This window comes from Zosterops lateralis (genome assembly GCF_965231275.1).
Source record: "Zosterops lateralis genome assembly, chromosome: 18".
NCBI lineage: Eukaryota > Metazoa > Chordata > Aves > Passeriformes > Zosteropidae > Zosterops > Zosterops lateralis.
The window spans coordinates 765,052-777,230 of record NC_139778.1 but is presented as its reverse complement, the minus strand read 5'-3'; the positions used below and the strand labels follow the sequence as shown (position 1 = coordinate 777,230).

Here is a 12,179-nt window from a genome sequence, read left to right as displayed (position 1 = left end):
GGCGGAAATTGAGGGAGGCAGGGGCAGCGGAGGGGAGAGTCATCCCGTTAGTGATGCTGCCCCAGCGGAGGGAGCCCCTGACCGTGTCTCCCGGCTCTGCCCGCAGTCCAAGCCCCTGGAGGAGCTGTCGGAGCTCTACGCCAGCGCTGCCGATGCTCAGGAGGCGGCGGCGGCCAGCAGCGACCCCGCGCTGGCCCGGGAGCGCCTCCAGGCCGTGCTGCGGGACATCGCCGGGGCCGCCTCCTTCCCCGCCATGGCAGGTGAGCATCCCCCAGGTACCCCACCATGGCAGGTGAGCATCCCCCAGGTACCCCGCCATGGCAGGTGAGCATCCCCCAGGCCTTTCTGCCATGGCAGGTGAGCATCCCCCAGGTACCCCACCATGGCAGGTGAGCATCCCCCAGGTACCCCACCATGGCAGGTGAGCATCCCCCAGGCCTTTCTGCCATGGCAGGTGAGCATCCCCCAGGTACCCCACCATGGCAGGTGAGCATCCCCCAGGTACCCCACCATGGCAGGTGAGCATCCCCCAGGGTACCCCACCATGGCAGGTGAGCATCCCCCAGGTACCCCGCCATGGCAGGTGAGCATCCCCCGGCCCTCTCCCCCCCAGCTCAGCTCCTGCAGCAGCATGGGGAGTGGTTTTACAGTCTCAGCTCAGTGCAATGACCGTGAGTGATAGAAAACCACCGGCCCAAGGGCTGTTTAATAACCACACCGTGACCCACAAAAGGGTTAATTAAAACAGCACCCAAATGAGCTGTTCAACCTTTGGACGGTCTGAGGGTGAGATGAAAGCATTAAATCAGAACCCTGCGGTATCTGTGGCATCTGGTGTCTGTGCAGGTGTGAAGTGTCCCCTTGTCCCGATGGCATTGCCTGCAGCTGGGGACAGCAGGGACTGGGTGGCACCTCCCAGGCCAGCAGGGGTGGCACTGGGGGACCCTGCAAAGCAGCCCCTGTCCCTCCTCTCTCCCCAGGTGAGGCCCAGCCCCGCAAGCTGCAGCCCATTCCCCTCCCGCCCGCCCGCTGCTACACCTACAGCTGGGACCAGGACAACTTCGGTGAGTCGGGCGTTGGCCGAGCTCTCAGCAGCTTTGGAGAAGTCAAAGGTTCCCCTTGTGCTGAGCTGGGGCAGCTTCCCCATTCCTGGAAGGAGCTCGTCTGTTCTTGGAAAGGCTCCGTGTGGCCCCAGCGGGTTGGAGCAGGGCTCAGGCCTGGGCTTTGCAGTGAAAGGGGACAGTGGGCCAGGGCTGGGTCAGCCAGAAGCTCGGCTTTGCTCCTGCCCTCTGTTAAACCCGGATCAGAGGTGAGGATGTGCTGCAGGCTGGGTGGGAAGGAAGCAAAAGCCCAGCTGGGGTTTGCCTTTTCAGAACCTCGAGGAGAGAAACACAATTTTCTTTGCGTTGCAGCTGAGCCTTTTGTGGAAATCTAAAAGCATTGGGGAGGGGGTTTCCAGCTCCTTGCCTGACATCAGGATGGAGCAGAGCTTTGGCCATGGGGAGTGGCAGTGGGGTCAGGTCCCCACGTTTGCAGGGGCTCTGCTGGAGCCTGTGGCAGACACCTTCTCCCTCTGGTGGCTTTCAGACATCCTCAACGACATCCTCAGCAAGGAGTGCAGCATTGCCGAGCCCCTGGCCTCGGAGAACGAGGAGGAGGATGAGGAGGAGGAGGAAGAGGAAGATGTGGAGACCGACGGCGGTTCCCCCGAGCAGGACTCGCTGCTGTCCCCACTCTGCGCCATCTCCAGTGACTCCGTGTACTCCGTGCTGGCCGAGGAGGGCTCCAAGCCCTCGCGGGGGTCCCTCTTCACCTCCTCCAAGGAGTCCATCTCGGAGCTGACCGCGGTCTCCAGGAAATCGCTGAAGTCGTTCGTGTCCAGCCTGAAGGACTGCATGGACAGCGGCTACGCCGAGGACAGCGACGAGAGCTCCCTGGAGGCGGCGGGCCGGCCGGAGCTGGGGGCGGACAGGCCCCCCAGGCACCGCCAGTCGCTGACCAACAGGCTCTACAAACTCTTCAAGAGCAAGAGCCGGGAGCTGCGGGAGTGCCCGGGGCCGTGCTCACTGTCGCTGTCACTGTCACTGTCGCTGCGGCGCTCCGAGAGCCTGTGCGCGTCCCCACTGCGGCCGCGCGTCCCCGCGCGCTCCCGCCGCGCGCTCTCGCTGCCGCAGCACGGCCCGGGCTGGCTCGGGCCAGCCCCGCTCGCCCCCCGGCCCCTGGGGCTGCCCCGCCGCCCCTTCCTCAGCTGTGACGAGGATGCCAAGGTGGGCACACTGCGCGTGGTGGTGTTCGGCTCCGACCGCATCTCGGGCAAGGTGGCCCGCGCCTACAGCCGCCTCAGGTGAGCCTCCCGGGGTGCCCGCGGGGCCAGCCCCGCCGGGACTCTCTGCTGTTGTGGTTTGAAAGCAAAATGAGTGAGAGGCTCTGAGTCAGAGATATAATTTAATAAGGAGAAAGGTAAAAAGGTAAAAGTAAAATAAAATAAAGGCAATAACACAAAGGAGCACTGCCAGAGTCAGAACACACCCTGAGCAGGGTGGTGGGAGCAGTCCAGGTGAGGGGCTCTTCCTGAAGCAGTGATCCCACAGAAAGGTCTGGGAGCTCTGCTCCTCTGGGAATCCAGTGGCTCAGGGCTGCTTGTCCTGTCCCAAATCCCAGATTCTCTCCAGGTGGGAATGCTTGGCTCCTCCCCCTGGGCATTGGGAGCATCTCCCAATGGGATGAGGAGTCGTGCAGTGGCTCCTTGATGGCCCATTAAACAGAGAGAGCTCCTGGAGGGAGTTCCCTGTGAGTCCTGGGCAAGGCATTGATGGGCCATGAGCAGAAGACACCCCAAAGGTCTTTAGCAGAAGAGGCAGGGGCTTGGGAAAACACTGCCCCACCTGGTTCCAACAGTTCATGAAGATGGTGATAGAATAAATACTTTGTGTACATCCTACACTGCAACCCAGGACATCCGCTCAGCCCCTCTGCCCCTCCCCAGGCTCAAGGAGAGCTCCTGCCCCTCGCTGACACGGTACTTCAGGCTGCTGTTTTTCTACGTGCCCGTGAAGAGGAGCTGCGCAGCCCCATCCACCCCGCAGGTGCATCATCACCCATCACTGGCCCTGGGGGACCCCCTGGCCCGGGCGCAGGTGGGTGTCCACTCCTCGGGGGCGCCGTGTGGAGTGGGGCGGGCTGAGGGGACCCTCGGGGTGACCCCAGTGTCCGGTTTCAGGAGCCCTCCGTGGCCGGGATGGAGGGCAGCACCAACGACATCTCGCACTACATCGGCCTGCTGGACCCCTGGTACGAGCGCAACGTCCTGGGGCTGATGAAGCTGCCCATGGACGTCCTGTGCCAGGTGTGTGTGTGCCCCTTCCCCAGGGAGGACCTTCTGCTGCCCACACGGGATGCACGTGGGGTGGTCAGCAGGAGGTTCCCGTCCCCAGCGGGGTGGGTTGATGGTTGTGGCTGGAGGTGACATCTCCCCCACCTCATTTCTGCCACCCCAGAGTGCCAAGGCCGAGGCCGAGCCACAGGAGGACGCCCAGGAGCAGCTGCCCATCCTGGCAGACATGATCCTGTACTACTGTCGCTTCGCCACGCGCCCCGTGCTGCTGCAGCTCTACCACACCGAGGTGGGCAGGGGAAAACAGGGCTGGCCCTGCCTGTGCCACCGGCCCAGGGGGTGTGGCACAGCCACCACATGCTGCTGAGGCACAGCTCAGTCCCCTCTGTCCCCTGGGGGTCTGTGGTACCCTGGCTGACGCTCCTGGCTCGGGGACTGGGAGCAGCTCCTGCCCAGACCATGAAATTCCACTCTAGCAGAGCAGTTTTCCACCTCAGCACCTTTCCCCGTGGCACAGAGCAGTGCCTGGCAGTGCTGCCAGGTTGTCCGTGGTGCTGGAATCCCTCCAGAGCTCTGCTTCCTAAAGCCAGCCCTGCCATGAGGCAAATTCTCCCCACCCCGCTGTGTGCCTGGGACAGGTGTGCTGGGGAAGGCTCAGTCTGGGGCTGCAGCCCTGCTTTGGGGCCGAGGACCAGCTGCAGCAGGGCTTGCTGAGCAGAGCTGCATAGGGTTTGTGTTCCCAAAGCAATTCCTAGACTGCTGTTGGGTCATGGTGGGCTGGTGTTTTTTTCGGTAGGAGTGGAGTTTTAAATGAAAATGAGAGGTTTGGGTTGTTTTGGGGATCTGTTCAAGCAGTCTGAAGTCCAGCTAGAGGCAGGTGCACTGCTGAAAGGTGCTTTGAAAACATGGGAGGATTTTCCCAAACTGCCTCATCTTGTAAGGGCTGAGAGGGTGAAGGCTGCCTGACCATCTCACCCCCACGTGTCCTCTCTTGTCCCCCTGGCAGCTCACCTTCATCGGGGGGGAGAAGAGGACCGAGGTCTTCATCCACTCCCTGGAGCTGGGGCACTCAGCAGCCACCAGGGCCATCAAGGCCTCAGGTCTGTAGCTGCTCCTGGGGGTCCACCTGCCCTGGGGGCCTGAAACAGGGAAGGGAAGGGAAGGGAAGGGAAGGGAAGGGAAGGGAAGGGAAGGGAAGGGAAGGGAAGGGAAGGGAAGGGAAGGGAAGGGAAGGGAAGGGAAGGGAAGGGAAGGGAAGGGAAGGGAAGGGAAGGGAAGGCCTGGGCTGCAGGAGGTGGCTGGGCCAGGATCCAGACAGCTCTTCACTGGTTTGGGAGAGGAACATCCCAGTTTTGTTTTCCCTCCAGGAGTGAAACCACGGCAATGCCTGATTGTTTGTGCTGCTCCTAACTCTAGAATGGATTTACAATAAAACACCTCCAAGCCCGTTTCCTTCCTCTCTTCAGCACCTGCCAAATGCAGCAACTCTTAATCTTTCCATTTTACTCCTTTCTCTTTGTGTTTTGTCCAAAAGTGTCATTGATAAAATCCCTCTTTTCATCTCCTCATTTTACTGGCAAAGCCAGGTTTTTGTGTGTGCTTGGAGCCTTCTGTGTGTAATTTTTTTTCTTTTTTACTTTTATATTCTGAATTTATAACATTGGTGATATGAAGGGGGCAGGAGCAGCGGCAGGAACAGCTGGCTGCAGTTCCTCCCGGGATGGGACGCTCTGGTGAATCAGACTTGGGCAAAGAGCTCTTTCCTCCAGCTCGTGGAACCTCCAGTGCTGAATCCACTGTGTTCCCCTTGGCTTGTCTGGCACCACTTCACCGCTGCAAAAAAAATTATCCAGGGGAAAAAAAAAAAAAGTTAGAAAGTGTCAGGCTCAGTGTTTCAGGGCTAATTTAATGTGGGCAGAGATCTGCCTGAACAAACAGGAGCAGGGAGAGCCCCGTGCCCTTTATTGCTCTGTTTTCCCTGGAGCTCTGACCCCTCTGCCCCGGCTCAGCCAGAGCCACTTTCAGTCCTGCAGGGTCGTTTGTGTTGTAATTCCTCTCTGCATTCTTTGCTTTCTGCGGCTTTAAGCCACCTTTTCTCTTCTTTTTTTGCCCTTTTGCCCCAGAGCTGTGCTCAGCAAGGCCTTTTCCTCTTTCTGCAGGTCCTGGGTGTGCTGCTGCATCAGCAGCCAGGGAAGGCTGGGGATAAAACCCCCTCGTGTGACATTTGCTCCTTGTTTCCTGCAGGTCCAGGCAGCAAAAGGCTGGGAATAGATGGAGACAGGGAAGCAATCCCACTGACACTACAGATTGCATACAGCAAGGTCTGTGCTGGCACTGCCGGGGCGCCTCCAGTGCTGGGGACAGCTCTGGGACACTCATGGCAAGGACACTGAGGGGCTGGGGATGTCCAAGGAAGGGAACAGAGCTGGGAAGGGGCTGGAGCCCCAGGAGAGGCTGAGGGGGCTGGGGAAGGGTCTGGAGCCCCAGGAGGGGCTGAGGGGGCTGGGAAAGGGGCTGAGCCTGGAGAAAAGGAGGCTCAGGGGGGACCTTGTGGCTCTGCACAAGTCCCTGCCAGGAGGGGACAGCCGGGGGCGTCGGGCTCTGCTCCCAGGGAACAGGGACAGGAGGAGAGGGAAGGGCCTCGAGCTGCACCACAGGAAGTTTAGAATGGATATTAGAGAATATTTCTTCACCAAAAGGGTTTTCCAGCCCTGGCACAGCTGCCCGGGGCAGTGGTGGAGTCGCCATCCCTGGGGATGCTTAAAAGATGTAGGGTTGGTCCTACAAGGACCGAGTCCTTAAGGACTTGTCAGGGTTAGATTTAGGGTTGGACTTGCCCTTAAAGGTCTTTTCCAAGCTGAATGGTCGTGTGCTTCTCTCCCCTGGGCCGTGGCTGGTGCCTGCAGACAGCTGCCAGTGGCAGGAGTCACTGGAATGACGTGGAGAAGGTCTGCACCTCCGTCAACCTCAGCAAGGCCTGCAGGAGGCACGAGGAGCTCGGTGGGTACAGGGACCCCGTGCCCAGGGAAGGGTGGGAGGCACTGGGGGAGCGAGGGCATGGAGTGGATCTGGAGCAGATGGGAGAGCTGAGAGTGCAAGAGACACAGCTGGGAGTCTCCTGTTCTCCCGGCCGTGCTGCAGTCCTGGGGTGTGTGCCAATCCTCAGTCCCACAGCAGAGACAGGGGATGTGTCCTGTCCCACTCTCCCAAAACACCCACTGGGGATGGGGCTGGCATGGCTCACACCCCGCTGGGCAGTGATGCTTTCCAGAACAACGCTTTTTTAGCAAGGAGGGGCAGCAGGTAAAACTCTTCAGATGAAGCAGGAGCAAGGGCCAGGTGCTTGTCCTGCACCCACAGCCCTGCCTTGCATGCAGACCATCCTAAGCTGCTGCTGCAGCTCAGACACAGCTCCCACCCACCTGCCTTGGCCTCAGAAGCCTTTTTTTTTCTAATCAGGTTTCCAATTAATCAAGCTTTGAGCCCTTGAACAGCTCTAAAGCTCGTGGTCTGTGCACGCATTTGGTTTGTTCTTGTTTAAGAACTGCTGATTTGGCCATTAGACACATCCAGTTCTGAGGAGACTGAGGGGCTTTAGGTGCTTTTTCCTCGTGTTCCTGGTGCCTGGCAAGTGTTTGTCAGCAGGATAACCAGAGGAATGGCAAAACAGGAGGTGTCCCTGTGTGCCCCGTGGAGCTCTGCACTGTCCCCCCTGTGCCCATCCATGGAGCCATGCAGCCAATCCGGGCACAAAAACATCAGCAATGGCTTTCTTACCCCCTGGAAATGCTGAGTTGGATGTTGGTGCTCCAGTTCAGGGTTTGCTCCTCTCTGGGGAGAGACCTCTCCATGGATGGGGAATCAGATCCCCTCGGCTCCGCTGCTTTTCTCGTTCAGCACTTTGGCCACAGGGTGTCACTGTCATTCCAGGCACGTCTCCAGGTGGGCTCAGGAGAGGCCCCGCGGGGGGAGTCACGCCTTCCTCACACTGATGGGCGATGCTTTCCCTCCTGTTTGCAGCCCAGGGTGGTTCAGGGTTCTCTCCTGCTGCGTTTGGAGAGCAGCTGGAATTACAGAGGACATTCAGCAGGATGGGCTGTGTTCCCCCCGCGGTGGGATCCTGCTGCAGCCCCAGTTTTGTGCTTTGAGGTGCAGGGAGCACAGCAGAGCCCCGGGTCATGGGAGTTTCCTTCTGTTGCAGCCTCCAAGACAGAATGTCTCAACTTAACTGTGACCGAGGTGGTCAAGAGGCAGAACTCCAAATCCAAGAAAAGTTTCAATCAGGTAACTCCAGTCCTGGAGCTCTCACATTCGGGGAGATGAGGTTGGGCTGGCCCAGCTGGGAGGGGAGCAGGGCTGGACAGAGCAGCTCCTTGGGGGGTCCCTTGGCTGCTGCCCCCAGTCCTGCCCCCAGCTGCCCTGCCCAGCCCGGGGAATGTGCTGGAGCAGCAGCTCACTCACTCACTCCAGCCTTTCCCCTCAGCAGATCAGTGTGTCTCAGATCAAAGTGGACAAGGTCCAGATCATTGGGGTCCAGTCCTCCTTCGCCGTGTGCCTGGACCAGGACGAGCAGAAGATCCTACAGAGTGTAACCAGGTGGGAACTGCAGCCAGAGCTCCTGGGATGGGGCATCCTGAGCTGTGGCTTGGAAAGGGGTGATGGGTCTGCAGCCTCATTCCCATTCCCCCTGGGTCTGCAGCCCCATTCCTGCTGGGTTTGCAGCCCCATTCCCCCTGAGTCTACAGCCCCATTCCTGCTGGGTTTGCAGCCCCATTCCCGCTGGGTTTGCAGCCCCATTCCCGCTGGGTTTGCAGCCCCATTCCTGCTGGGTCTGCAGCCCCATTCCCACTGGGTCTGCAGCCCCATTCCTGCTGGGTCTGCAGCCCCATTCCTGCTGGGTCTGCAGCCCCATTCCTGCTGGGTCTGTATCCCCATTCCTGCTGGGTTTGCAGCCCCATTCCCCCTGAGTCTACAGCCCCATTCCTGCTGGGTTTGCAGCCCCATTCCCCCTGGGTCTGCAGCCCCATTCCTGCTGCTCTTGAGGGTTCTCAGCCCACACCTCACGCAGAGGTTGTTCCCTTGTGTCCCCTGCAGGTGTGAGATCTCCGTGTGCTACAAGCCCCAGGACAGTGACCCCCTGGCACCCCGAGGGTCCCCAGCGCCTCCCCAGGACCCCTCCAAGCTCCACTCCCTGCTGTGTTTGCCCATCGCCACCTTCAGTGGGGCCCTGCCCTAGAGGAGACGCGTCTCTCCGGATCAGGCTCCATCCCACGCCAGTCCAGGCTCAGGAGGAGGAAAAGGACACCCAGCCCTGCTTGGCCAAGAGCTCCTGGAGCTGCAGAGTCACTGTGGTGTCTGTGGTGGCTGAACCGCCCCTGCTCCAGGCTTGGCCCCTCCTCAGGAAATGGGATTGTCGTGCCCTGGTGTCTCTGGGGTTCCCAGCAAGGGGAGGAAGGTGGTTCCTGGAAATCTCCCTGTGGATCAGCAGATGCCAATACCTGGCTGGGAGGGCAGGGCAAGGACAGGGATATTCCCTGCTGGAAAATGGTGCCAGTGAGATATGGGGGTGAGCTCATGGGGGGATATTTGGGAAGAGGAATGTCCTGGCTCAGTGGTGCTAGGTGTCTGTCAGTGCGTGGGAATTACAGATCCCATTGTGCTGGTGAATACACACCCATGTCCTGGTGGCGTTTCACCTGTGACAGGTCAAGGATGCTCAGGACAGTTTTTTGGGATGGGAACAGGTTTTTCAAGGTTTCCCTCCCCTTCTGGAGGTCCTGCAGGGAAGCAGAGCCGGGATCCTGCAGCAGGGGCTGGTTGTGTCCCAGGGAACTGAGTGCAATAGGCCATCCAGGGATGGGACAGCTGCTGGTGGATCCGTGTATTTCCTGTGCATCCAGGAGAGCAATTCCCAATTCCTTCAGGATTCCAGCACTGACCTGTACTCCCTGTCCAGCCCCTGGTCTTGCAGCCTGCTCCCAGCACTGTGTGCCAGAGCCAGCCCAGGGCTGGACCCTCAGTGGGTGCTGGAAATCCATCAGGGGCCATGCTGGACTCCCAGCAGGGAGGGAAGTTCTGGGGAAAGCTCCAGGATTGCCTCAGGCCCACCTGCAGCCACACTGGGAGAAGGACCCAGCACCAAACACACCCAGTAACACCTGCAAGTGACAGCAGGATTTGAGATCCTCCCCCCACAAACATTCCAGCCTCTTCCCCCTCTCTTCAAGGCTGTGGGTACAGAAAGGTGCAATATTTGAGGATATTTAGGGGTAATCTGACCCCGTGAGCAAAGCAACAGGACTGGAAAAGTCTCAGGCTGTGTCTGGGCAGATTTTGGGGATTGTGTCAGTGCTGGCAGCACCAGAGCTCATTGCCTGCTGCAGGCCCAAAGGAGCTTGATCCCGAGGTTCTGTGTGCCCTGGATGTGTCTGGAAGGGCCCTGGCACTGCTGGGGGCTGCAGGGCTCAGCCACAGTGGGTCCCTTGATCCTCCAGCAAACAGGACCTGGTGACTCTCAGCACTGTCCCCAAGGGCAGGTGGCACAGCAGCAGTGTCACTTGAGGTTCAACCTGCCATGGGAAGGGCAGGAGCTCCTGGGGCCTTCAGGTGTCCCAGAGGACTGGTGTGAGGTTTGTGTGCTGCATTTCCCCAGGAAGCGTTTCCCTGTTGGAAGTTTTGCTCCTGTGCCCCTGGCTCTGCTCCCGGCTCCACTGGCTGCTGGACACCTTCTGCTCCCACTGTCCCATTTCTGGGGACAGCCTGGGGCCAGGGATGGACACCGTGGTCCCCAGGGTGCTCCCTGGTGTCCTCAGCAGCTCCAGGCACAGCTCCTGCCGGGGTCAGAGATGAGGAAATGCGAGGTGTGCCTGTGCTCTGAGGGCTCTGTGCTTCCCTCTCCTGCTGGAATCCACCACCCCAGGCTGCTGCTGCCCTGGGGGTCCCTCGAGGGCGGTGGAGCATCCCTTGGGCCATGAGCAGGAGCCCCAGGGCAGAGCCAGCTTGGTCTCCCAGTAAGGATCCACCTTCCCTGGCCTCACACCAGCTCCAGGAGCCCCCAGCTCCTCCAAGTGTCCGTCCTTGGCAGGGACCCCCTGAGAGCCCCTGCTGGGCTGTCCCCTCCCCGTGCCTGGGCACTCCTGGCAGTGCCAGGCCCTGCTGGGCTGTCCCCTCCCCGTGCCTGGGCACTCCTGGCAGTGCCAGGCCCTGCTGGGCTGTCCCCTGCCCGTGCCTGGGCACTCCTGGCAGTGCCAGGCCCTGCTGGGCTGTCCCCTCCCCGTGCCTGGGCACTCCTGGCAGTGCCAGCCCCTGCTGGGCTGTCCCCTCCCTGTGCCTGGGCACTCCTGGCAGTGCCAGGCCCTGCTGGGCTGTCCCCTCCCCGTGCCTGGGCACTCCTGGCAGTGCCAGCCCCTGCTGGGCTGTCCCCTCCCTGTGCCTGGGCACTCCTGGCAGTGCCAGGCCCTGCTGGGCTGTCCCCTGCCCGTGCCTGGGCACTCCTGGCAGTGCCAGGCCCTGCTGGGCTGTCCCCTGCCCGTGCCTGGGCACTCCTGGCAGTGCCAGGCCCTGCTGGGCTGTCCCCTGCCCGTGCCTGGGCACTCCTGGCAGTGCCAGGCCCTGCTGGGCTGTCCCCTCCCCGTGCCTGGGCACTCCTGGCAGTGCCAGGTCCTGCTGGGCTGTCCCCTCCCTGTGCCTGGGCACTCATCTCCATCACTGTTTGAAGCCCAATAGGCTCAAGGGATCAGAATCAGGTTTTAGTGGCACTTGGAAAAGGTTTTCTCACTGACTTTTCCGTCCCCAGACAGGTTTGTGGTGTGTTCTCTCCAGCGGGAATTTGGCAGGTGGTTGTATTTTGTTCAGGGCTTTTAAACTGCCCCTTTTCCTGTCAAACACTGCTCTGTGGGGTCTTGGTATCCGTGGCAGGGCATAAATCCCTCTGGGTTCAGTTGGCCCTACAGCAATCCTGGGGAAGAGAATTTCCCTCTCATAGAGAAAACCGAGCACAAACTCCAGGGACTCATAATCCTGGCCAAGGTTTTGACCACTGATGCTTTCTGGAAACGAAAGAATCCCAGGGTTCTTTGGGGTTGTCTTTGTACATTTTGTGTAGCGTCAGCAAATCCATGTAAAGTCTGTGCTGATCTGTAAAATACTGTGCAGAGAACTTCTTAAGTAATTGTAAAATATTAAAAGTTGGTTTATTTCCAGTACAGGAGCAGTAATTGAGTCAAGGAATTCCTGGGTGGGTGGGAGACATTGGAGGAGGCTCCAAATCTCCCCAGAGGAGCTGACCTGAGAGCAGGAAAAGGCTCAGGGAGTCATTGGCATGAGACAATTCCAGCACACAGCACAGGGATCTTTCCTTCAGGTGCCCCAAAGTCTCCTGCTCACAGATGGGTAACCTGGTATTAACCTGCAGGGAGAACCTGCACAGTCTTTATCAAATAAATGATATTTTCCACCCTCACAGGACAGCCTGAGGTGCTGCCCAGCAGCATGAATTGATATGATAAATTATTATATTTTTATCTCCTTAGTATGATTTTTTTTCAAGACAAAAAAAGAAGAAGCAGGGTTGGAGATGACTCAGTTTAGAGAAATGAAAAAGGCTGCTCCAATGCCACCGAACTCAGCTTGGCTTTCCCTCTCCCCAGATCCCCTCACCTTCTATGTTTGCTGGAGCAGGACTAAAAATAGACCCGTGCTGAAGGCCAGGGCAAAAATAGAGCCGCGGCATCAAACGTGTTTGGTTTGTGACCTGTTCCTTCCCAACTGCACGGAAACCACCCGCGGCTGCCTTTGGCCGTGTGCTGGGGCAGCTTTCCCTGTGGAGTGGGAGTGGGGCTGGGGC

The 12,179-nt window shown here is 59.4% G+C and overlaps 1 protein-coding gene across 1 annotated transcript in view; it reads left to right on the top strand.

Moving 5' to 3' along the window:
• The window catches only part of PIK3R5 (phosphoinositide-3-kinase regulatory subunit 5), a 45,107-nt gene extending 34,711 nt beyond the window's left edge, over positions 1–10,396 (top strand). The window contains exons 8-19 of the mRNA XM_083874817.1: positions 107–260; positions 981–1,064; positions 1,588–2,344; positions 2,987–3,137; positions 3,221–3,346; positions 3,498–3,623; positions 4,341–4,434; positions 5,579–5,655; positions 6,241–6,334; positions 7,536–7,618; positions 7,821–7,930; positions 8,429–10,396. Of these exons, the coding sequence (XP_083730943.1) occupies positions 107–260; positions 981–1,064; positions 1,588–2,344; positions 2,987–3,137; positions 3,221–3,346; positions 3,498–3,623; positions 4,341–4,434; positions 5,579–5,655; positions 6,241–6,334; positions 7,536–7,618; positions 7,821–7,930; positions 8,429–8,570 (1,998 nt within the window). The 3' untranslated portion in view covers positions 8,571–10,396. The remainder of the gene's footprint in view (positions 1–106; positions 261–980; positions 1,065–1,587; positions 2,345–2,986; positions 3,138–3,220; positions 3,347–3,497; positions 3,624–4,340; positions 4,435–5,578; positions 5,656–6,240; positions 6,335–7,535; positions 7,619–7,820; positions 7,931–8,428) is intronic.
• Positions 10,397–12,179: the final 1,783 nt, after the last annotated feature.